Raw genomic sequence first — 25471 nt, forward strand, 5'->3', positions numbered from 1 at the left:
AAACCGTGAAAATGTGTGCAAGTCTTTGAATATCTTTGACCCGATCTTTGACCCGACTTCTAAATCATTCTTCTAAATAACGTTGTTCTCAAACCTTTTCATGTCAAGGACCCCCAAAATTACAGGTATTTGGCCGCGGACCCCCATCTCAAAATATTTGTTCCAGGGACCACCCAGAAGCAAATATTTGAGTTACAAATGTTCGCTTTTAAATGGATATATTCAAAGACTTGCAAAGAAATATCATGATTTTTCAAAAATAGCAGATCTACAAGCTCGCAGCGCGGCACTCGGTGCCGCGCTGTGAGCTTGTATATCTGCTATTTTTTAATTGTTAAAGCGGTCAATAACCCTAGGCCTAAATGGGTTAATAAGCTATGGATGGACGAATGTAATCAAGAGTCTTATGTAGAGATGGAGCCTGAAACAAGGGCCCGCTACAAACTCCATAACACGTTTATTGATAAGCTTTTGGCTTATCAAGCTTGTTATAGAGCATAGCAGCCCCATGACGCCATGTTTAAACAACCAAGACAAGAGGCGATCAAGATATTATTACAGTACTATTCGGAATATAAACTAAAACCATTTAACACTTATTGCACACTAATACATGATTGTTTTAATGATATTTATTAATGATATTTGTTACTTTTGTCAACTGTCATCTTCATAGATGGTGGTCAGCCACAAACTCAGTCACAACAACTGGCCAATCAAAAAAAAAAAAGATACCAGCTGTTCAGAATTTGTCTCGCATCTTTCCACAAAATATTAGAAAACGCTCAATAGTCGGCTCGATAAAAGCCCGGCTCAATAAGCAGGATCAATAAGGTGCTCATTATCAATAAAAAAAAAGTACAAGCTCCATCCCTACTTATATGGTGTGTGTTGTGAAGTTCACCGATTCTCAACCTTTTTAATTTCAAGGACCCCCAGTTTGATATGCATTAGGCCATTGGCCCCCCATTTGATACTATTTAACCCCAATCTGGGACCCCAATCTAAATTGTAAAGTCCTCATCGTTCATTTGGCTCTTGAGTGTGCATAAATGAACATTTACAGACACAGGTAGAGACCCGTAAGGGGCTATTGCATACATGGGCAACAGGCGGCCCGGGGGCCACATGCGGCCCCCACCTTCACTTAATGCGGCCCACAGGTTAATACCGGAATACTGATATATTACTGATTTCAGCTGTTATAATTCCAAACATGACCTGCTTTAATAATTCCGTCAGTCTATATTAGTAGCTTAATGACTAGTATAGTAGTATTATAATGTAGGGGTGGGCGATACTGGCAAAAAGCATTATCACGATATGCTTCATGCAGTATCACGATACACGATATTATCACGATACTGTTTTATGCGAGTTTTTAGGTTTATTATGATTATTAGACCCACACAGATATTCTATAGATAATCTATTCATTTTTATGCTGCAGATAGAAAGATAGATAGCCTAATCTATGATTTTTTAATGATAACATTCAGATTTTTGATTAAACAATTATCATTTTTTACCTCAAAATATTTACTAGTTGGTGTGATGATGGTTCAGGTCATTCAAATGGGTCCCAGAAATGTTTTATGGGTTCCCTTAAAATGTTTTTTTGAGTGTTGTGAGCTTGTAGATCGGCTATTTTCAAAACAATTTGGCGGGACCTCTCTGGGGGTCTCGACCCACAGGTTGACAACAACCCATGCCTTACCATTGAAACTTCAGGGAAAACAAATTACCTTATGACCAACCAAAGTCAGGAGGTTTGTTATGATACAAGCTTTCTTTTTAGAGAATTACTCACTCATTATCATCCTAGCTTTTAGCTTTTCTACTAACAATAATGGCATGGTTTTATAACTAAGCCAATTATGTAATAGACGCAAATAGACGCTACGATTTCACCGCGAGACGCGACGACACACGCATGCATCAATGGTGAAAACATAACAAACAAAGCACTTTACAAATCGCAGCAAAAAGCTACTTGTTTGTAGTTAATAAAAACAGAAGCATGGATTTACAAGGTGATCTAAATCATCTCATCAATACTGCCAGAGTGGAGACTCCAGCACAGCTTTGCAAGCAGTGAGATGGCTGATAGCGATAGCAGGACGGATAAGTACAGTAGTTTGCGTCCTGTTAGTTTAATGCATCCATTATGAAAAATATGCTCCAAAGAATGCAGGCCAAGCTGCATCCCTGCTTTACAAAGTCCCGTGAAAGTGAAACTAAATCGTGGGCCAGTGTGCCGTGCTGCTCGGTGCTCCTCAGCTCCTGCACACAACTCAGTCAGTGCTGTACACTATGTAGCCTGTCTGCGTGCTGCCCGGGGGAGGGGCCGTGAAAGCAGGGGACAGATCCCCAAGCTATACGACACGTTGAGCCGCGACACGTTATAGCTTGTAGATCTGTTCTTTTTGGCGAATTACACCACCGTACTATAGAAGTATAAATTAAGCAATCGAGCTGCGACTCATGGAACGTGCACTCGCTGTATATCCAGATTCCAGAGCCTTTTCTAAATGACTGTTTGTATCACGAGAGAAACGATATTCTGAAATGGCCTATCGTGGCAAAGCTGTATCGCCGAGACGATAATTATCGTCATATCGCACACCCCTATTATAATGTCTTCTTTTATGGCAAACATATTTAAGTTAACATGAGTATATAACTAAATTTGTTTGAAATTAAATTAAAATGTTACATTTCAGGATTCCAATTCAAAAATAAAACAAATAATTCAGGATTCCAATTCAAAAGATGCAAAAATAGCCGATCTACAAGCTAAAAAATAGCAGATCTACAAGCTCATTTTTGCTTCTTTTGTATGAGATACCAGAATGACAAAGTACATAGGACGTAGCAATATGCAATGTGGCCCTCTGGAGTGAAGGTGGAAATATAGTGGCCCTCGCCATCATCAAAGTTGCCCACCCCTGGTCTATTGGAACCCTCTCAAGGACCCCTGTTGGTCAGACCCGGAGTCCCGGACCCCACATTGAGACCCAGTGGTCAGGCTAGCTGATAACAGTACCAGGTGTGGTCAAACGGCGGCTATTGGGTACTGAATAACTGCCTGATCTTAAGTGTGTATGGTGCATGTCAGTCAGCGCTTATTTACCTGGTTACCCATCCTGATAGGGGGGCCTCTGGGACCCCCAGCAAAGCGGGGTGACATGAAGGACTACAGAAAAGAAGGACAAGGGCAAATCACATTAGTCACAGGTCAAAAACAAAACAAAAAGACTCTGGACAAAAGTACAACAACACACCAGGGTACGCTTTATCTTTATGTGTACGTGTTATTATTCAAAGCTGCACAAAAAGCCGCCAAGCTTGAGAGAGAGAGAGAGAGAGAGACGCGGTGAAAGCATGAAGCGTCAGCAGCGAGAAAACACAGTTTTCCCCCACAATGAAAGCACAGAGAGAGAGAGAGAGACGGGCAGAGAGACTAGGGCTGTCACGATTATGACATTTTACATGGCGATTAATTTTCTCTCAAATAATTGCGATTAACGATTTAATTGTGTTTTTGTCGTTGACAATTACATTTCTGTTTGGCTTTTAGGCTTTGAAGTTGCACATGGCAGATACTACACATAACCTAAATATACAAAGACATTACTGACATATTTGACAACTTTATACTTAAAAAAGAACATTGATAGTGGAAACAGCCGATCTACAAGCTCACAACGCGTCGCGATGCGACGCGTTGTGAGCTTGTAGATCTGCTATTTCCACTATTTTTTAAACGTTTGAACATATATAAACCTTTTTCAACATGTTAACGATTACGATGATTATCACAAAATAATTGCGATCATGACAAATAATTGCGATCATGTCAAATAATTGCGATTATACGATTATTATGTAATAATTGTGACAGCCCTAAGAGAGACAGAACGTTACCTGACTGTGAGGTCCCATCATACTGTTAGGGGGAGGTGGCTGGGGATGAGGAGAGCCCTGGGGACCAGGTGGACCCTACAGCAGCAGCGCACACACACACAACGAGGAGGGATGTGCAGGGACGAGGAGGAGGAGGAGGAGGAGGAGGTGGCGAGATAAGGAGAGGTGAGAGGAAGGAGGAGTGAGAAATAAGTGAGAGCGAGAGAAGGAACACAGAGGGGGGCAGAGAGAGAGAGAGAAGCAGGGTTACTGCAGGGCACAGTTGGAATGTGGCAGAACTAAAAGTGTGGTGCAAAGGAGGAATATAAAATAGAAATAAAAAAAGGGGAAAAGGAAATGTATCAATATATATGTTGTTGGGGTAAAAGCTCAAGAGAGGATTCAAGATTCAAGCTGCTCATCTTTGCTCCACTAGCCACTTGAACCCTAGCATCCCTATTCTGGGGGGGAACATTTAGGTGGAATGGAGGGTATGCACGTGACATCATTGTACCCAGACGTCATGCGGGAACGCCTACTGAGTGGCAAAAAACAGAGTCAGTAGGAGTGAGGAGGAGGAGTTTCCCAACGAGCGCCTGAGTGCCATACAATATGATGGCTTAAGTGGCGCTGAGTGGCATTACTGGCATATGATGCATACCCTCTATAGCCGATCTACAAACTCCTAGCATCTTAAGCTTGTAGATTGGCCATTTTCTTCAAGGATTAAAAGTAAAATCTGAAGGGGGCCTAGTAGTATAGAGCCTATAAGGAATCCGGTCAACTAAGTATAGGGTGGAAGTGGCTAGGAGTAGAGCCAACCGATGACACAGCCTTGAAAGAAAGAATAGAAGATGGGAGAGAGAGAGAGAGAGGGAAAGGAAATGATGCGTGATCTTCTTGCCTGTCAGTCAAGGCATTAAGCAGCCTGCTGCATGCAACATGTCATCACGGCTAATTTACCCCAATTAACAGCATCAATTAAGCCCTATGCAATTAGCCGTACAACATCCCAAAACACCGGTGCTGAGCAGCTAATGTTGCTGATCTGACAGAGAGTGAGGGGCTTAATTGAGACGACTCCAAAGGATTCTAGTAAGGAAAAGTCTGAGTGACTGAACGCGAGTGCATGCGCAGCACATGCCCGTGTGTGTAATGTGCATCAGTGCAACCGAGCAAAACAGCCTTATATCATCAACTTGGCTTTTTCCCAAATATTGACGCAATCATATTATTAGTCACTGCACTCGCGTTTGCAAGTTAGTATAATAAGTGGGTGGATTTTAACCGCCTAAGCCCTAGATGCGCTGTGGTACAACGAATAGCGAAATACCTGTTCTGCAAGCTCACAAGTTCAAGCTTCACATCGTGTCATGAGCTTGTAGATCAGATTTATTTTTTATTAGGGCTGGGACTTGATAAAAATATATACTGTATATCAGAGGCTTTGTAATTAATTAATGAATCAAAATTAATCGCATGTTTAATCGCATATAAATATTTGACCTGAGAAGCTTTTCGGAGTAAAACATTTTGGTATGCGAGTTAATCAATGAGTGAGTTTTTTCAATCAAAGTTTCTGGGCCAAGCAAAGCTGTCTGATCAGCTTCTTCTCCCATTACGTGCACTGGGGTTTGGTCGTCTCTTCTTGGTCGGTGCACGGCTATGATCGGTATGCCTGAAACTGAAGGTTCCATGGTGCAAAAACGAAGTGTGATTAACACATCTACTGCCTTTTAATCTGAAGAGATGCTTGGTGCCTTGGTGCCGCGCCGTTTCCTCCGTAGGCCGCCGCTATTATTTTGAAGGGCCGGAAGGGGGTTGTTTTTGTTTTTTTGGATTATCACTTGACGGCAACGATTACGTCATCTAGTCACATGACAGTGTGGGTCCAGAAGGGAAACATGGCTGCGCCCTGCAGAGTCTATTGTTTACTGTATGCAGACCACCCTTTGTATAAAAATGTCTCTTTTGAGTAAATGAAGTCTCTTTATGGGCCTCTCAATGGATTTACTATGGAGGACGTTCACTTCGCGTGCACGCCCGATGTGCGTTGTAAACAAATCACGGACATTACCGATGTGGGTGGGACTGGAGCGATGTACAGTAAGTAATTATACTTTTACTGTAAATACAGTAAGATTCACAGTCCTCACCGTCAACGGCACCATGATTTTAACCCTTTCAATGACGGTGAGGATTGTCAACGGCAGCAGAACTGTTAAAATGCGTACAAAAATGGAATTGTGTTATTTTTCTGTAATTAATGAATCGAAATTAATCAGTTAAAATCCCAGCCCTAATCTTTTTTTTTTCCAAACGTTCGCACATAATGACATGACCTAAAACAGGGACACCAGGTTGAAAGTGGATAGAGTGCACTGGGTTTGTTTGCGGAGGAGTGGCGATGCTGTAGAGATGTGTTGCACTTTTTAAAATGTCACCTCTCTTTACAGTCAGGTCCTCACGCACGAGCCTGCCAAGAGTTTATCCCCACATGGTATTGATTTACTGTGGGTGCTGCACCTTTCGATTTCTCCATTAGGGAAAATGGCCAGGCCACGCCTCCCTGTTTACTACACTGTAGGTGGGGGTGGGGGTGGGTGGGGGGGGGGGGGGGCAGCAGACAGAACGTCTATGATGTTTACTACAGAGGCTCGGTGTGGCAGGCAGTAGCCCAAAGCAAAAGCCAAAAGCTGCACAAGCACAACGGACATAGAGAAATGCAGCCCTTCATAATGATGCATACACCAGCCTGACAGGCACATTCAAATGAGCCTGCAGCAGCAATGCAAAAAGAAAAGAAAAAAAGAAAAAGGGATGACAGGTGAAACAGGGAAGCAGAATAATTGCAAAGCACTGCAGTTGGTTCATAATATACACTTTCCCTCCCACGGAAAATAATCCACCCATAAGCCCCTCTTCTCCTCTCCACCTGTGTGGAGGAGAGAAGGGTGGAAGGGTGCAGTTAAAGGAATAAAAGGCTGTCCACACCAAGAACGATAATAACTATACATATATCCGTTTAAATATCATGGCAGAGTCTGTACCACAACTATGGGGCTTTTAAGCCGTGACATCATTTTGTAGTCAGACCTCCACGCAGATTTATTGTCAATATCTGTCCCTCGCTATTTCAACAGATCCGAGACAAAAATAACAACTAAAGTAAATAAGTCGGTCTGTCCGAAAACGTAGTTACTGCACTCTGCCTTTGTAGGGCAGTATAGTTCTACCACTTTCCTTTCAACAACAAAGAGAAGAAAAATTTGTAAATAGTAAAAATAGTAAAAGGATTCACGGGCGCTGGGGCCTTTTGGCCCCAAAAGTTCTCCTCTGCCTACAAAATGATGTCAGACTTAACAGCCCCATAACGACAGCGGTAGCGGTGGGCGATATCGTTGGGATCGCTTTCAGAACGATTTGATGAACGAGAAAAATCACAGCCAAAACCCCTCCGAATTTAAAGGGCGTCACGTTCAACACATCACTCACATTTAACATGGAGGATGACATTGCTGAGTGACTCATCACTGATGTTCTCTTGACTATAGCCAGGATACCATCAAACTGATGGCATCTTTAAAAAGGACATTGTTCGATTCTCCTCACTCTCCTGTCTTCCGGCGTAAACCCATACAAGTCTGGTTCATTTTGTCCTTCTCTGTGCAATGTACAGCAGTAACAGATCACCGATATTCATTTTGGGCCTCCCACACAGCTGGAGCTGCTGCTCGCACATGCCTAGTTGGCGCCACTGTTGAAAACGCTATCATTCATCAGTGTAAATGCTCCCATCATTATCTGCGCCAGGGGGGAGATGATGTTTTCGTGCCTCTGTGTGTCTGTCGGCAGCTAATCTCGCAAAGACGCAAACCACTACACTCGTCATCAAATGTCTTGTGCACACTGCCAGCAGGCCATTGAACTCAATCCCAGTATATTCTTCACGCAATCTCAGAACCACAGTCCCTCCAGGCTTAGGGATGGGCGTTTGGATTTTTTTTTTGTGCTCCGCGGTTAACGTAGCATTAAGTAATATTTATACAAAGTAACATTGCATCGCATATTACAAGCCTTAGACCAAGGGTCTTCAACAGGGGGTCCGGGACCCTTGGGGGTCCTCAGAGTTACTACAGGGGGTCCTCCAAATCTTTGTGTGATAGAAAGAAAAAAGAAAATTACCTTCGCCAAATTCTTAACTAGATTCTGAGAACTTAAGCCAAAAATAGCAGATCTACAAGCTCACAACGCCTTGCGCTGCGAGGCGTTGTGAGCTTGTAGATCGGCTATTTTCGGCTAAGAGGTTTGGTGTAGAGGGGAAAAGCATTGACAGTTCAAGTGGTTAAATCTGAAAACACAAATTGACATGAATCCAAAATACATGATTGTGCTGTCAAACAATGAAACGATATGGAATCTATGACAAGGTTGTGGGGTTCCCTGCTTCATCTCTCTCTCAACTAAGGGGTCCTTTGCCTGAAAACGTTGAAGACCCCTGCCTTAGATACAGAAAGGGTATCATCCTGTAAGTAGCGCAGCCGGCGTCCATAGCTTACTTGAACACAGCAAAGCGAGCAGCACTCTCACAGATATAGATTACAAGGTGAACGGTGCCATAGCGTTGGTCCGACGGCTCATTATTTCAAAGCACCGTAACCCTAACCTCACACTAACCTTCTATAATATTTGTCTGCCTATTGGGGTTTCAGAATGATGGGCTGTCAGACCAATGGTCAGGCCCCTGGTGAACAGCCAAGTGTCCAAATAAAGTTAAACAGTACTCCGTCTTTCTCTAAATGTCTCGTTTAAAACCAAAATGAACCTTGTAGAAAATGTTGAATAAAAACACGGCCATTTCCCCTTAATGTGCCACTTGTTTTGACTGACTTCAATAGCCTACTATAGATTTCTTGGCAACAACGGATATTTGATACATAAGGATCAAACAGGAAAAAGTCAACCTTGTTCTGTAGGCAGCAGGCAGTTCAGCTGTCAATGCACATCACTGCACATCAAAACAGTGGGCAATGGAACACTTGTAGAACTCATGAATGTGTTAAATCCAGTCTGACTGCTGTCGGTCACTTTGAAAAACAGAATGAGCATGTCAAGGACACGACACACCAAACCGACCTCGGTGTGACACACTGTCATGATGACGCAATGCTGCAAATCTTCCCGGCCTGTCTGTCACAATGCCTGGGTAGGCCACCTCGCCTGGCGGAGTAATGGGCCCACTGAGCGCCTTATAGTTATAGTTATTTTTGGTGTGGATGACCCTTAAGGCTCCAGATAGGGCTGCAACTACCCATTCTGTTCTTAGAGATTAACGATTTAATCACAAATGAATGAGAATTGACCAAATAATAGATATAATTTCAGAGATGGATAGAGAGATAGAGTTAGAGAGATACCGTAGATAGATATAAATAATCAATTAAATCAAACTGTTGCACCCCTAGCTGCAACCCCCTCTTCGTGCATGAAGCATGTTGGATTAATTTCCCCCACAGTGCACAGGGGAGGCAGGGGTTGATTTAGGACTGAACACTAATGAAGACACTGATAAGCGGGTGGTGGACTGACCTGGAAGAAGCCTGGTGGCATAGGTCCTCCTGGCATGCCCTCACCAGGTGGCATCCCTCCCATTACTGGACTGGGAGCTGCTGCTGCACTCTGAAGAAGGAGAAATACACACGATCAAACACACATACTGGGAGATATTATACAGAGCAGCGGTTCTCAAAGTGGCGTCCGGGGTCCCTCAACTTGGGTCCTTGAGGGGGTCCCGGTAATATTAGTTAATATAGCTTAGGAACCTATTAAACCACTTTAACCCTATTTTATACATCCAAATATTTTTTGAAAAATTGTGAAAATCTTCCAAAACAGAACATGTCCTTGGCACAATTTCTCTTCAGATGGTGGTCAACGGCCAAATCATTTTGAGTCCTTGACATGAAAATGATTGAGAACTAAAGCATCGCAATGTGTTGCGACTTGCGAGCTTGTAGATCATCTATTTTCGCTGCTTTGTTTAGCGTGACACTGTTGTACAACAACGTAGGTCATTAATTAACAAAATAACTATGTTGAAATATCTAGAGACAAAGTTTCTGCCCGACAGCGACAATATGCAAATTGTTTGTGCATAATATATTACATCCTTAAAGCTAATACGTTTTCTGCTGACATAAGCAGATGTTTTGGCCATTGCTTATTTTTAATTTGTATTATATTATATGCACACGGCTAACAATGCTATCTAAAGAACTCTAGTCTCTGTGACACTTCTAGGGGCCACAATCTGCCTCCAAAACTATTCTTTTCCGGAAATGCGTGCCATTACAAATACTTGCGAATAACCAATCAGGGTGCATCTCGTTCGGATTATAGCCCCGGGTCAGCCGGTTCATGCACCAATGAGCTTCTACTGACAGAGCTTCTCACAAATAACACAAGTAGTCTTGGAGGCAGACTGTAGGCCCAAGTGTCACTGAGACTAGATGTTTTCAGGGAGCATTGTTAGCCGTCTGAATATAGAATATAATAAAATAAAAAATAAGCAATAGCCAAAATAATCTGCTTATGTCAGCAGAAAACCGCTTATATCAGCTTTAAATTCAAACAATGTTTTATTGCACCATGGACTAGAGTACAGGCGCCAATCTCTATGCACCTACCTACTGTCCACCAAAAAGGAAAAAAAAGAAAAAAGGCCTGTGAATACAGAACTCGTGCCGTTTGGGGCCAGTGTGAAACTTGATCCATCAAGACACACTTCAGGCCTAAAGCTCATGACAAAGCTGACCCATGGGACAGAATGCATTTGAGAAATCTAATAGAGCCCCCCTCGCCCCTCATTTATTCAAGCGAATGAGCCCTTGTTGCTGATCTGTGATCCAGTGGATCAGATAAACATCGGTGGGGGATTCACTGAGTCAGTGGCTCCAAAGTGCTCGTGCACAGCGGGAGACTTGCTGGGCCGATTTCCTGCTCCAACCGCAGGGCCTAATTCACTAATGTGCCATTTGCTTCGGTCACACGCTCCTAATTGCCTTGGTTTTCTTCCCCTTTAGCTAGGGCAATCTGAGATCGGCTAATGTCTTTTGGAGCTACGAAAGCAGAGAATAAACCTTGCCTTAGACTGACAGCAAGTCCTCTGTCTGGTTATGCAGCTCTCTCTCTCGCTCACACATTAACACGCGTTAACGATTCTGCCCTAAAATCACGCAAAGCGGTACACAGGGGCCCTCATTTATCAATGGAGTGTAAAAAATGGTCTATTTTTTTCACCAAATTTTGCGTAGGGCAACGTGTGCACAACATTTATCAATGCTTCCTAAACAGACACACCTGGTGTACATTTGATCCCAGCGTTGATAAATGCGCAGGCTGAAATTTAAATAACACGCCCTTAATTATTCTCGAAACGCCCCGATTTTACGACCAGAACAACCCGAATACGACCTAACAACGAAAGGAAAGCCAATAGAAGAGAGTTTACTCCCATGTCCGCGTCCCACACAGACCACGCACACATGCACGCACGCACGCACACACCTACACACGCAACTAGGCTACTTGGAACAGCAGCATTTTGGTTTACACAGCAGTCTTTGACAGTGGAAACGTGGGATTAACCAACGGTACAATCTTTGACAAGGAGGCTATAGCCCTGCCGACATGAATGACACAAGTCACTGCCATGAATACTTTTGGATATATTAATTTAAACGATAGCCTACCCGTGACAGAGCGCGTTCATTTGGTTACAAGCATCATAATTCCCCATGGCCATGATCTCACGGCTCGCCACGTCGGGTTTCATCATTAACTCCAGCATAGTGTACAGTAGCTACTGTATAAATTGAGAGACCCCACGGTTACGTTTTGGATATTAATTTAACCCAATTTCGGCGACGAGCGCGATGCGTGCTTGAACTAGCGATCATGTACCGTTCCTGCGCGGGCTGGTCTTCTCCCCGGTGGGTTTATTTTATCCATATTTAAAAGGACTCACGACTCACAGCGGCGCTGCGCTGGTCCCGAAAATGCTCTCGCATGGCATTCGTATATGTGCTTGTTCTGAGCCAGATCTCCAATCTTAAGATTTAGACTGTTAAAGCAATTAACAGTAGATTTCTTCCATATTCAATTAAATTAAATTGCTTAATGCTTGTCATTGTAACTTGGAAATAAAATCGGCGTGAATGTCCATGATGTAGCCGGCTATTAGGCTATATGCTTTTATAAAATGTTATTATTTATTATTGTGTTGGATATACATTTTCGAGTGGATACATGTGTCCATTGCCTGTCAGATAATTAGACAATGCTGCTCCGCATGTCTAAAATGGAACAAAGTGGTGTAGGATGATTCCTACACCACCTCAGGACTTGACGTGAGATTTGATCCTACCCTAGACCAAAGTCAAAGTCAAGTTGAAATGATAAATGCCGAGACACCCAAATTTTGATCTGCACCACGTTGATAAATGAGGGCCAGTATGTCTAGAGTCATGTCATCAACATGGATCTGTCCCATTTAACGCCACCATCAGGCCGATTTTTTCAAACACATTTTTGGACACTGCTCCTACAGATTTTGCCCTAAAATCACGCAAAGCGGTACACAGTATGTCTAGACTCATGTCATTAACATGGATGTGTCCCATTTAGCGCCACCATCAGGCCGATTTTTCAAACACATTTTTGGACACTGCTCCTACAGATTTTGCCCTAAAATCACACAAAGCGGTACACAGTATGTCTAGACTCATGTCATTAACATGGATGTGTCCCATTTAGCGCCACCATCAGGCCGATTTTTTCAAACACTGCTGACCTGACGGTCGCTTATCTCCCAATTAGGGAGTCTTACTGGTTATACAGCTCTCTCTCTCCCTCTCTCACACATACACACGTTAACGTAGCCAAACACAAAACAGTGCATGCACACGTGTCGTGCGGGAGATCGCTGCGTAAAATTAAATGCACATCATTCGCTACACGGACGGAAGTGCATGCATGTCGTGCGTGAAGAAATAAACACACTCAGTCCAGAGTGCTACGGCTCCACAGACAACACTGGTCAATAGCCAACACTCTCCCTGGTATCGACTGCGCCCTCCCTAATTCTATCTTCTCAGACTGCTGCTGCAGGGCCACTGTGAAATACCACAGCAGAGAGAGAAGTGAGGCCACGGGGAAACATCAGGCCACAGCGCAACTAGAAAACTGTCATAAAACACTACCTAGTAACAACACAGCTAGTACTCACGTTGTATTTTCTTTCGTTAAAATCCTGTCTCTTTAATACACAGTGGCCGGGTTATAGATGGGTGTATGAGATCGCCGATATGCAAATGCTGTGATCAAAACGATACAGAAACCCCTCTAGCACGAGTCGCACCGCCACCAATCATCAAAAAGTTTTGTTTCCCCAAGAAATACCAAATCTGCACCGGCTTTGTCGGCCATTTGCTTACAAAATGAACATCTGTTGGGTGATGATCTTCACATACTAATGTACGTACAAGTCCTCTTTCTCAACCACTGTTCATTATACTGTAGAGGAGCAGAACAACACTAAAAATAATCTCAAACAATTCATAATGAAGAATGAAAAATTGTCACATGGTATAAAGCAGAGGGACACTGATGGCCCGCGGCCACGTTCCCTCCCATCGTTATTCAATGTTTCCTCACTCACAATAATAGACACTGATGTCTAAATACTGTAGGTATTAGCAGGAGTGGTTTCAGTCAGGTTACATATCTGATCATCATTGGAACATCCTTGCTTATAAAATACTGGTCCCTGTTTTGGGTCATAACTAGTATGTAATGTATCCATCACCTGTATCAGTCAACATGTTTTAGGATATCTGGAAATTGCTATCACAGCGTCAAATACATAAATTCTTATGTTTTGTGTTACTGTAGCAGCATTTATATAATTAATGATTCTTCTTACAAAACATTGACATTGTATATTAAGTATAAATATTAGGAGATTGCAGGCTGAGGTCCTTTAGTATCCAATTCAACGTGTAGGAGTTGAAGCTGAGGTTACATTCAGTCCCACAGATAGATTTTGTGAAATAGCTGATCTAGCTTGTAGATCGGCAAAGCTGATACCGATCAAAGCCAATAGCGGCATATATCGCCCAATTGCCGATCAATCGGCACATCTCTTGTGTAAGAATAGTGTTCTTTAGAAACTTATTGCCTGGATGAGACAAACAAGTGGGGATGGAGAAACATTCTAGTTGTGGTACCAGAAATGATGTTTTTCCAAACTGACATTTTATGTCACAGCATTCCTAGTTCTGAAGGCATCTTCCTAGTTTTATATTTAGGGCCAAGAACCATGTGTTGTTTTTACAGAGGGCTTACCATCACGTCTAGTAATATCATGTCCTCTTGAATATTTGTCAAAATTATGACGCTACAAAACAGATAAGTGGATAAGGCAATCAGTCACAATTAAAGAGGTATTTTGTGCCATCAAAGCCTATGGCCACGAATTTAACTAACTCAATTTGCACTACTTAAAAAAGACACAGCTGTCACAAATCCCACATAAGTGCACACTTGATAATATTTTTCTGAACATAATCTACAGTCTGCAGAGCACCTTAAGGATAATTAGGAATTATCACATTGATTTAAAAAGCACTATTAGGCATTTAGGTCTCGTCTCACAAAATATGCATAATTCATTGATTAAACTAAGGTTTCCCCTGACAGTCTAACAATTGTATTGTTAGGCATTACGTTTACTGAAACAGAGTCACTGAAAATGCTTTCACAAACAGTTTGAAACATTTCAGATGAGGCTTGTAAGCAAATTACTGGTTTACAAGGTAAGCAGGAGTCACAACTGATTCCTGCCAATAGACAAAAGTGCAGCTGTACATACACCTCAACGTCATTCAACTGTCTGGGAGTAATAATGGTAGAGGAAATCCCACATGAATTTCCAAAAAGTTCAGAAGTTTAAAACAGGTGTATGAGACATCTTTATGGCCTTTTTCTTTTATTCTTCCTTTCTAAATTTGAATTTATTCTTTATGCGTTTCTGGTCCTGTTGTCTGTTGTGGTTTGTCTATCTATACAAAACAACAATTCTGTATGACGGAATATCAAGAACGTTGGGTAGAAGTTTAAAACAGGTGTATGAGACATCTTTATGGCCTTTTTCTTTTATTCTTCCTTTCTAAGTTTGAATTTATTCTTTATGCGTTTCTGGTCCTGTTCGTTGTCTGTTGTGGTTTGTCTATCTATACAAAACAACAATTCTGTATGACGGAATATCAAGGACGTTGGGTAGCTCCTGGTAGATCGTCTGAATAAGCCAAGCACCACATTTGTTTCGTCCAACACCACTTTTTACCACGTTATTTTACTAGTCTTTTTTTTGTATTCAGTTTATTAGATTAATCAGTTTATCGTCTTAATTTGCACATCTTGTATAGTGAATCTATTTCAACTTAATACAAAAGATGTGGCTTTGATGAGAAGTGTTTGTGATGAGCACATACGTAATGAGTATGATGTACTGAATTTCCCTGAATTTACTGAATTTCCCCCTTGGGATAATAAATGTATCTATCTATCTATGATGTATGATTCATACATCAACACCCTGGCCTCCAGCACCCACAAAGTGACCAATTTCAGCTCCCTGCTTTTTATCCCATGTTAAAAAGGACGACAACTAAATTACAGTACATTTTCAATCCACGCTGTCGCCATTCAAAACACAGGACCTGCATTTCCATGTAGCCTGGAAAGTAACGTGCATGGCGGGTTCCCAGGCATGTTGTGCTTGATCCTTATCATGTCCCATTAAACCCCACTGCTGTGCTAACTGAACTGTCCCCAGCAGTGTGCTGCTGCCTGCGGTGTGGGAAACACAGAGGACATGTCTCGCTCGCTCTGCTACAGCAAAGGGGGCAGATGTCTCAGTCTCTGCCCTGAGCTTTTGACTGGGGCCTACCTTACTTACAACACTGGGACTTTCTTTATGGAAAGGCTAATCCACCACCCCACCTCCACCCCCATTCAACATAATGTTTCTGTGTGCGCGAAGCGCGACAGCACTGCACGTGTATATACGTGTGTACACGCACACGCGCGAAAACTTTCAATCCCTGCCAAGCACATTCTCCTAGTTTCCTTCAGAATCACTGAAGGAGGTTACGAAAGGCCAGAGTGACTGCGGATGTGCTTGTGCTCTCTCTACAAAAACAAAGACGAAGGGGGAGCAGAGGGAAACAGAGAGAGAGAGCGAGAGGGGGGGGGACGGGACACAAAGACATAGTGTCTCACTGAGGTAACCATGAAAAGGCAGATAGAAAGAGAGACATGTGTATCATGAGAAGGCAGAGCAAGGACATGCGCATAGGGGAGGAGGAGGTAAACAACAACAAAACTAGAAAACAAGAGATACGGAGAGAGGGAGAGAGAAAGGGGGGGTTGAGAGAAGTAGACGAGATGAGTGTGCAGGAAGCAAGGAGAGAGAGGGGGCAGGGCTGCAGCACGCACAGACCACCCAACTGCCTCCCTCTGACCTGGGCTGCTCTTAACAGCCTCAGACCTTCCAGTGGATCCACCACTACAAAAGACACCGGGCCTCATGTTTAGCTTGTAAATGTTTAACCATCAATCAACATCATAAAACCCACTTTGGAAGCAAGACTGATGCTCCTCTTTGTCTCTGGTTCTCTCCCGCTCTACACAGCAAAGGGACCAAGACCAGGTCCTTCCTTAGCCCTACAGTTTCTTGTTTCTCCCCAAAGCCCTCCTCCTCCCCCCACCCCCCTCTCTCTCCCAAGCCTCCTTTCCTTTTTATTCCCTTGGCTCTGTGGTGGATGCTGGGTTTATGCCACAGCACCACTCCCCTTTTTCCCTTTCCAATCTGCCCCTCAGCTCCCTGACAGCCATCAATCACCCGACGCCATGGCGACCGGACCCCAAGGGAGCGTCATCGTCCATCAGGCCCAGCGTGAATACGCCAGAGACTTTACGATCACCGCCGGCTAGCGCAGGCAGGCACCCGCCTGCCACCTCCCCCATGCCCAGACAAAAGGCTAGGACTACTACTGTCAACACACGCACACACACGCACACACACACACACAACCCAGCCGTCCCCGTCCCCCCAACCCCAACATCCATAAATGAACACAAGGAGACTCAACATCTGAGCGAAGGGCAACCACAAGATGTCGAAGAGACAACCGCACAGAAAACCCTCACAGCCTCACATCACAGAGGGCCCATGGCCATGGTGACATTTCCCCGTTTCCCTCATTTGCTTAATGCTTTCCATCTTATGAAAATGGTCTCAGGCTGAACTCAACGCCGAACCGTTTCTTTGGTTCATGGTCCTGGTTCGCTTTGTCATCAGTAGCGCAGCACTTTATTATGTAAGAAGAAAGTCTGTTTGATTAATTGTAAAAAGAAAGCGAGAAAAATCATTTGAAAAAACGAACACCTACTACCTCAAAATGATTACAGAGATGAATACACGTAACTAATTAATGAAGAAGAAAACTCCTTCATACTAACTTAACAGGCCATACTCCTTCACCAATGGTGTTGTATGCAACACCATTAACCATATAGCTACTCTACAACAGAATATAAATAGGCGCACCACCACACAACAAGGGGACCCGAAGGCAACACAAGACGGCACTATTGATCATGACAAAACCTAGGTGAACAACATGGCCAATAGTTCCCCCTAGTCAAACGCAAGCACTCCTTTGTCTGTGTGGGACTGGAATAATGAGGAATGTGGCTGCAGAGAGGGCAGGGCCCTGCTCTCTCCTGGCTCACAGGTCACCTGCCCGATCAGGAGGCCCGTTGCCCTGGCAACCCTATCTGCCAAGAGCAGGGCCAACATCTCCATTTTAACCCCTTCCTGCTCAGGATGCTATCAGCCCAACGGCACAACGGCGCTGCGTTGCCTGTCCGTCTGGTCTGCTATTGAGGCTTTCCCCCTCCCCGGGGCCGTGTGCCCCCTTTTTCTTCATCTGAAAAAAGACACTGCTGAGGTGACCGTGAATGTGAACCGTTTGATGAACTTCTAAGTGAGATGGGACTTCCACGAAGACGAGAGGCCATGAACTAATACTCAAGCTTTTATTTTGATGACGTAGTCCTGAACTCTTGACTCAAAAGTTGGGAAGAATGTGATTGAATGAATTCCATTATATAAAACAGTGGTTCTCAACCTTTTCAGGCCGTGACCCCCAAATCATATTTTAACTGGGGACCCCTCCCCCCACCCTTAAGCACTAAGAGTTGAGGCATTACATTTTGTATAACATGGTTCTATTGTGAAAATGGCCGATCTACATGCTCACAACGCCTCGCAAGTCGCAACGCGTCTAATATTTGACAATTTGGCAAATGTTTAATTTGTCATTTTAGAGGTATTAAAAAGTCCTTAAATTGTAATATTATAAATGTGCATATACCCTCTATACACTTAAACTTTATGTTGATTTGTTTACTGTTGAGTGAGAAAACAATGTTGCAACTTGCACATTAAGTTAATCATCTGGGGACCTGTCAAAATAATGTGGGGACCCCCCTGGGGGTCCCGACCTACAGGTTGAGAACCACTGATATACAAAAGGGGTAAGCATAACGTGCGAAGAACTGTTAAACGCTAGCTAGCAGGCCACAGAGTGATACTCATTTCCCCCACATTATTAGCTTGTCACAAATTGAGGAATCCTGGACAATATACGTTGTAGCGATTCGAGGCCATTAGGATATGTTCACTGTGTTGTGGTCTGTCTGCCAAAGGAGTCAAATTTCAAACATATGCTCAAGCTGCTACAGGCCAGTCAGTCAGAGGAGGCTGATGGAACCATCGGAGGTAAAAACACAACCTCGTGCCTCGTTTTGAGTCTCAGCCGTAGCAATAGAGATCCTTGTCTGCCATGCAACACAGCTGGGACTCTGGCTCCTTTTATGCTCTCTTGGGACGTTGAGGAAGGGTGCAACTTAAAAAAGCATGGTGTGGTGGTTCAGTAGGAGAGCAACATCGACAGGTCTGACTCAGTCAGGATATGCTGACGTCAGCACCATTTTCCCAGAAGCCTATATACTGCAAAGCTCCTCGCTGGGAGCATCATTTGGCCCAACAACAGCTGGATAGAACACTAGCATAATGTCAAGAGAGCACTTCTTGGAACGCCCATTTAGATCAGACAAATGACATCTTTCCTATCAAATTGAAAATGACATTCCACGAAAAAAGCTACCTGCATCTGTGAAACCATCAGTACAGGTACCACACTTAAAAGCGATATGTGTGCGGTGCGCTACTGTATGTCCATGAATTGTATACCAAGGACTTCCGACGTAAACAAGTCTGTAAAAGGACTTATTTGGTATGCTCCTTTTAGGCAGGGTGTTTATATTATACTATACTTGTACTGTTCTCCATTTTTGTCTAATAAAATATTCAATCAATCAAATCCGCAAAAGTGTAAACCAACTGACTTCTCTCGCTACGGTCAAATAAGATCATTCTTACATATACCACAATCTGAGTTGAAGAGGTGCCATCTTTACGAGTATTTGATGATTAAATGGTTGCCCTCCACAGCACAGACAGTACAGAGCAATATGCAAAACTATTGTCACGGAAGCAGCACTCACATAATCATGGAAGGCCTTCGCTTCGCTGGAGTGGTCACATGACTCTCTCCTCTCTGGCGCAGCGCAATACAGGTCCCAGAATACACTGTAACGAGGAAGGCAAAATAAAAAAGTGGGTTACCCACACAAACAAACAAACAAACAAACCATGGACATCTTTATTGGGAAGAGCGACATGGATTACTTACCACCACCAAGAATGTAGAAATCCAGGGGGCTCGCCAAGTGTTATGTTTTTTTCCCATCGTATCTAGGGAATGGGGGTAAAATGAGAGGTTTGGTCAGGGGCTACCACAAATAAAATAAACATACTAATCATTAATCAATCATGTTATTCCTGCTAATAGGATTAGATCATCACCATGGTTTTGTTGTAAATTGATTCATGTTCATTGTTCAACAATGACAACAACATTCATGCCTGAACTTCATCTTACCTCTGATAGAAAGGTTTGTGCAGACTTCTGTGCTCCTATGTGTAACAAATATTCATAGACGTAGAGCGCCAACCTGGGTTCAAAAGACACAATTTTAATTAACATTTGTGTTACAATATTCAGGTCATCATGAAATTACTAGAGGTTACATGATTTTCCACAACAGGCATAATAATGCATGGAGTCGGTCGGCCACAGGCCCACACTGACTGAAGTGAACAATGGCTGCCAATAGCCTGGCTATGCCAAACAATTAAAGGGGGGGGGGAGATCGTGTAACGTACGAGTCCAAAGCCTGGGCAAAGATTCCCAACAATTAGAGATTAAAAAGTATCGACTGAAAACAAAAAGTATCGTGTCGTGTCGTAACGATTAACAATAAGCTCCCCCCCAGCCAGCCAGCCAGCCTGTACTGTAGCCCTAGTGTACAGACAGTATCCTGGTGCTGGTGGCATTGATGGGGGCTGAGAGAGAGAGAGAGAGGGGGGAATACAACGTATCCAAAGCGCAACAGTGAAACAATGTAGCCAGCCAGCCAGCCTGCGAGCAGCGCGGCGGCGGCGGTGTTATTGTTTTCTCCCTTCCCCGCAGGCAGGGCGAATAAACGATCGGAAAAATATTATACAACAACGCGGTAGGTGCACGGCCACCGTGTTGAAGATGTTTAGTAGGGGGAGAGAGAGAAAGCCTCTCCCTCACTAAACATCTTCATAGGGGAAAGGAATGGCGAGCAGAGACAAGGCGGTTCATTCAATTCCCATTCTCGGTAGGGTAGGAGGAGGAGGAAATCGCCTCCTGCCTGCGAAGCTTGCTTCGCTCGCTCGCTGCAAACAACAGAACAGGGAGACACGCTATAAAGGGAACAAGAAGTCGCGGCGGTGGTGGTAATAATAATACAAAACAAGAGAAACGTATCATGGAAGCTATAATAGTAGCCTTACTTCTCTCGCGCCTGGCCGTCCGACGGCACGGGGGTGCCTTTGCCTTTGGGGAACATGGTTTTTTAGACTGTGTGTGTTGTTGTGTGGGAGGACGACGTCGACGCCCGCCTTCTCTGTCTTTCTTTTCGCTATTTCATCTGTCAGATCATCACGGTGGCCGCGACCCTCTCTCTCTCTCTCTCTCCAGTCTCTCTCGCACTGCACACTCCAACCAAACCGCACTTCTCTTCTCTCGCTTTCTCTACCGAGCCTGGTCAAGGGGGGAGGAAGAGGCGGGGCCAGGACGCTGATTGACGTCGCGTCTCGCCAATGGGCGCGCGGCGTACGTGCCTTTCTCCCTTTAAGGTCTGCCCTTTTGCGTGCGTTGTGGTTTTGTTTTTAGTGGCAAAATGTTATTATCGTCGTCGATCTTTTTTTCATGTAAATGAGTGCGTGTGTTGCTGCCAATACACGAAATACATAGGGCTACATTAATTGATTTCCCCCCAATTGCTTAATTGGAAGGCTAATCAGCCCATTCCCTGTCAAAATGTCAATGACTATTTATTTCTTGTACATTTCCACAATCCAGGATGATTTCATGTTTAGCCTCAAATCCCAATTTAATGTACGCCTTTTTTAACTTGGTTATAAACATATATTTTTTATTCATTTCATTTTAATATTTTGTGTAAATGTGTTAATTGAATGGCTATATTAGGTTATGGAAACAATTCGATTTTACAACAGGCTTCAGTGAAGATCAATGTTTGAATTGCTTTCACTTGTGCACCAAACAGCATTGCTTGTGGGTGGCTAATGTATTCCAAATAGTTACTAGGGTTGCTTTAGCTGTCTAGCACATATGCCTCCATGACATAGGCGCTATCCAAATTATGGAAGAGAACTTGACCCCAAAATTATCCTCGACCCACTCAGCCAAAATAAAAAAATAAATAAAAAAAAATAGCCTAATTAAGCTGGTTAGGCCTACATTTAATTGCTAGACTCAATTGTGGCCATTAAAAGATTAAGTAGCCTATTATGACCAAAATATAGGCTACAGGTCAAATTAGAAGGAATGTATACAACTTTGCTGTTTCACTGAATGGGGTAAAACAAAAAGCTTTGTAGCCTATTAGTGGTTCTCAAAAACTTTTGGGTCTTGAGCAAAAAAGTTTGGGCCTTGAGCAAAAAAGTTTGGGCCAAAAGAGAAATTAAACCCAAACTAGTGAAAATAGAGAGCTTGTAGATCGGCTATTTTCACTACTTCTTAATCATCATTATATTTTATACATTTTTGTCTTCTTTTTAATATATAGACCTATCCTATATATATTTCAAATGTTTTCCATCTTTTGAAATATAGGCTATAATTTTTTGTAGGAAAATGAAATTGATTTTTACTCGAGTCGTGAGTGAGTGACCCATAAAAATTCGTCTGTGACTGTGACCCACAAATGGGTCCCGACCCAGTGTTTGGAAACCAGTTGCATAGATAGATCTTGTCTGTGAGCGTGTCTGTTGTTTTAGTCGAGCGACACGAGTCACGACCTATAACTCTATGGTCACGACAGAGTTGTAGGCTACTAGTACTGAGGAGGAGTTTAGGTCCAAATTGTTCCACCTTAAAAATGTGGGCGCAACAACTGTAGCCGGCCAACCCTGGGCCAGCCGCTACGGAGGGGGTGTTGTCACTCTCTGGTGGCAGAATGCCACTTGAACGACGGAGGTCGAGGAGTCGTGAGTGGTTGTGCGTGACGTGAGTGAGTGCGTGCGTGTCTGTTGCTACAGTCTATGGTCTGTTGTGGGGAAAATGGAGAGAGTCAGTGAGAGGCGACTTTTGAGGAGTGCAGAAGACTTCTTTCTTCTCGCCGTCTGTGCCGACAACGATATTCATTGACATTGCAACGCCTATACGACCGGTCGCCCCTTGCAACTACCTTTACATTGGGTAAGGAACTTATTTTGATTTGGATTTAGTTTGCTACTTGTTGGACTCTTTTGTGTGCCCTTGCCGGGAGTGAGTTTGCAAAAAGATATGCGACACTATTATGTAAGTAACGTCTATTTGTCTGTCGTTGCACGAATCACGATGCAAGTTCAACTTGTTCGCTAATCCTAGAATAAAGTCATAGAGGTCACCGAAACGATGTCGCCTCGCCATGGCTGTCATCCAACACCGCAGGTTACCACCAAAAAAAAGGGACCCCGATTTAAACAAAGCTCAAAAGCTTTCTTGTGATCTTTTTTATCCTTTAAGTTGGCCTTGTATCAGTGAACTGCACTGTCCTGTATCTTTTCCTATATGCAAACCTCCAATTAAGTAGGCTATTCAACCAATCAAACATGTGCGTGCATCACGTGCGGACCGGTGCGTGTCTGGAACAGAAGTCACCCAGGCCAGGCTTTCACAACATAGCCTACTTACAAATAGACTACAAATACTTCCCACGATTACAGCCAATAGAAGTGCTGCGCAAAGGATAGCCTATAGCCCTATACCAAGGGTCAGCAACCTCTTTGAAATGAAGTGCCATGCATGTATTTTCTAGATATTCAGTGTGCCATGTCAATATACATTTTAATGACATCCCATCAAAATTCGGACATATTTTGATAGTCATTGTTATAACAATCATTAGACTCAGAAACAACCTATCTCCCCGACTCCCTCCCCAGTTAAGAGTTCAGAGTTTTAATGAATGTAGAATTATGTGCAGGATGTAATTGGCTGCAAATTGGGTGACTTAATGTAATTGACCACGTTTAAAACAACATTTGATTTTAAAATATAAATCCTCTCTCTCACACTTCGGCCAGTGATCACCCTCCCCTGTGCCAATGTTGGCACCCATGCCTAAGGTTGCCTATCTATACTGTAAATCCCAAGAAGCCTGTAAAGTTTCAGTCAACTATAAGCTATATCATTGAGACTTGCTGACAATCTGACACCCACTGTTATTGTACGAAGTGAGGTTTTATTTTCTCAGGGTAGAGAGAGGTGAATTCCTGAACAATCTGCCACTTGACAAATTGAGCCGGAGATTATTTAAAGCCCTTGTTTTGAGTACAAAACCTCTTTTGTTCATTTGTTGCCCTTTTGGCACTGGTCCAGGATGATCATGTTGCTTTCACATTTCTAGAGATTTTGTTGTGTAAGGATGTAGAAGTAAACACACATGAGGAAATCTCTATCACTTTAGTGGTAATATTAGTTCCTTGTACTATTGTATAGGCTACTCCATGCTCTGAAATGTCTGTAGTGCGACTTGTGTGAAACAACACTAGCCAGAATGTATTATCCCTTGTGAGATTGTTTCTGACAGATCAAACAAAATCCCATCAAAGTGTCACACAACGCAGACTTCGATCTGTCGTTCTGTCATTGCAGTTTTCTTTTCCTTCTTCTTCCTCTTATACACGCCATGTTGTAGTACTTTGTGTCTAGCCCTGCTACAGCAAATAGGATTCCATTCAAGCTTTTGAATTTGTTTATTTTCAATTTCTCCCTCAGTCGCCGGCTGCCCACACAGGCAACACCTGTCTGCAACAATCTCGCAGAATGCACAGGGGAGATTGAAACTGCGCCCGGTGGCACATTACTAATTTACCTTCCCCTCGGTGTTCCCTGTCTGTCTGGTTCAGTGATGGCGTCTGACAGGCCAGATGCGGACCCCACGGAGGACCCGCTGCTCATCCTGGAGAACGGGGAGGCGTACAGGAACCCCACCGAGGTGAAGATGAGTCAGATCGTACTGCCCTGCCATGCCAATCACTGCGGGGAGTTGAGTGTGGGACAGCTGCTCAAATGGATGGACTCCACGGCCTGTCTGTCCGGTGAGCCAAGGATCACGGACCACCTGCCGTTCTGCACTGACACTCAGCAGATGTTTCTTTCCAGAGTGACTAGGGCTGTCACAATTATTACATAATCGTCTAATCGCAATTAAAGTAAAAAATAGTGGAAATAGCAGATCTACAAGCTCACAACGCGTCGCATCGCGACGCGTTGTGAGCTTGTAGATCGGCTATTTCCACTATCAATGTTCTGTTTTAAGTATAAAGTTGTCAAATATGTCAATAATTTCTTTGTATATTTAGGTTATGTGTCATATCTGCCATGTGCAACTTCAAAGCCTAAAAGCAAAAGAGAAATGTAATTGTCAACGACAAAAACACAATTAAATCGTTAATCGCAATTATTTGAGTGACAATTAATCTTCATGTAAGATGTCATAATAATGACAGCCCTAAGAATGACTTGAATGTCGTCGCTGATCAGGGCGGAAACCTTGTATGTCCAAAGCAAAACAAAGCACCCCAATGAATCCAATCAGTGTAGTGATTATTTAGTTCTTGGTAAATATAACATTTTCATCAGTTAAATATGTATAAAAGCCACAAACAAATTTGTTCAAAAACAGTGAAAGTAGAAGAAAGCTCACAATGCGGGACGTGTTGTGTGAGCTTGTAGATCAGCTAATTTCTCTATGTTTGTGTGACACAGTA

The 25471-nt window shown here is 43.3% G+C and overlaps 2 protein-coding genes across 3 annotated transcripts in view; one reads left to right on the forward strand and one right to left on the reverse strand.

Annotated features, from left to right (window-relative positions):
- ssbp3b (single stranded DNA binding protein 3b) overlaps nucleotides 1-21178 on the reverse strand; it is a 35707-nt gene extending 14529 nt beyond the window's left edge. Inside the window, exons 1-7 of one of the 2 annotated variants that reach the window (XM_080732328.1) lie at nucleotides 20981-21178; nucleotides 20040-20112; nucleotides 19791-19852; nucleotides 19603-19687; nucleotides 9496-9585; nucleotides 3928-4002; nucleotides 3134-3196 (exon numbers count right to left, since the gene is read on the reverse strand). In XM_080732328.1, the coding sequence (XP_080588454.1) occupies nucleotides 3134-3196; nucleotides 3928-4002; nucleotides 9496-9585; nucleotides 19603-19687; nucleotides 19791-19852; nucleotides 20040-20112; nucleotides 20981-21036 (504 nt within the window). In that variant the 5' untranslated portion in view covers nucleotides 21037-21178. The remainder of the gene's footprint in view (nucleotides 1-3133; nucleotides 3197-3927; nucleotides 4003-9495; nucleotides 9586-19602; nucleotides 19688-19790; nucleotides 19853-20039; nucleotides 20113-20980) is intronic. The other variant, XM_080732329.1, reaches the window with a different exon arrangement.
- A 1567-nt stretch (nucleotides 21179-22745) lies between these two features.
- The window catches only part of acot11b (acyl-CoA thioesterase 11b), a 15531-nt gene continuing 12805 nt past the window's right edge, over nucleotides 22746-25471 (forward strand). The window contains 3 exon segments of the mRNA XM_080732359.1: nucleotides 22746-22913; nucleotides 24608-24804; nucleotides 24806-24864. Coding sequence (XP_080588485.1) covers nucleotides 24610-24804; nucleotides 24806-24864 — 254 coding nt within the window. The 5' untranslated portion in view covers nucleotides 22746-22913; nucleotides 24608-24609.

The sequence above is a fragment of the Nannobrachium achirus genome (assembly GCF_963921795.1).
Source record: "Nannobrachium achirus genome assembly, chromosome: 1".
NCBI lineage: Eukaryota > Metazoa > Chordata > Actinopteri > Myctophiformes > Myctophidae > Nannobrachium > Nannobrachium achirus.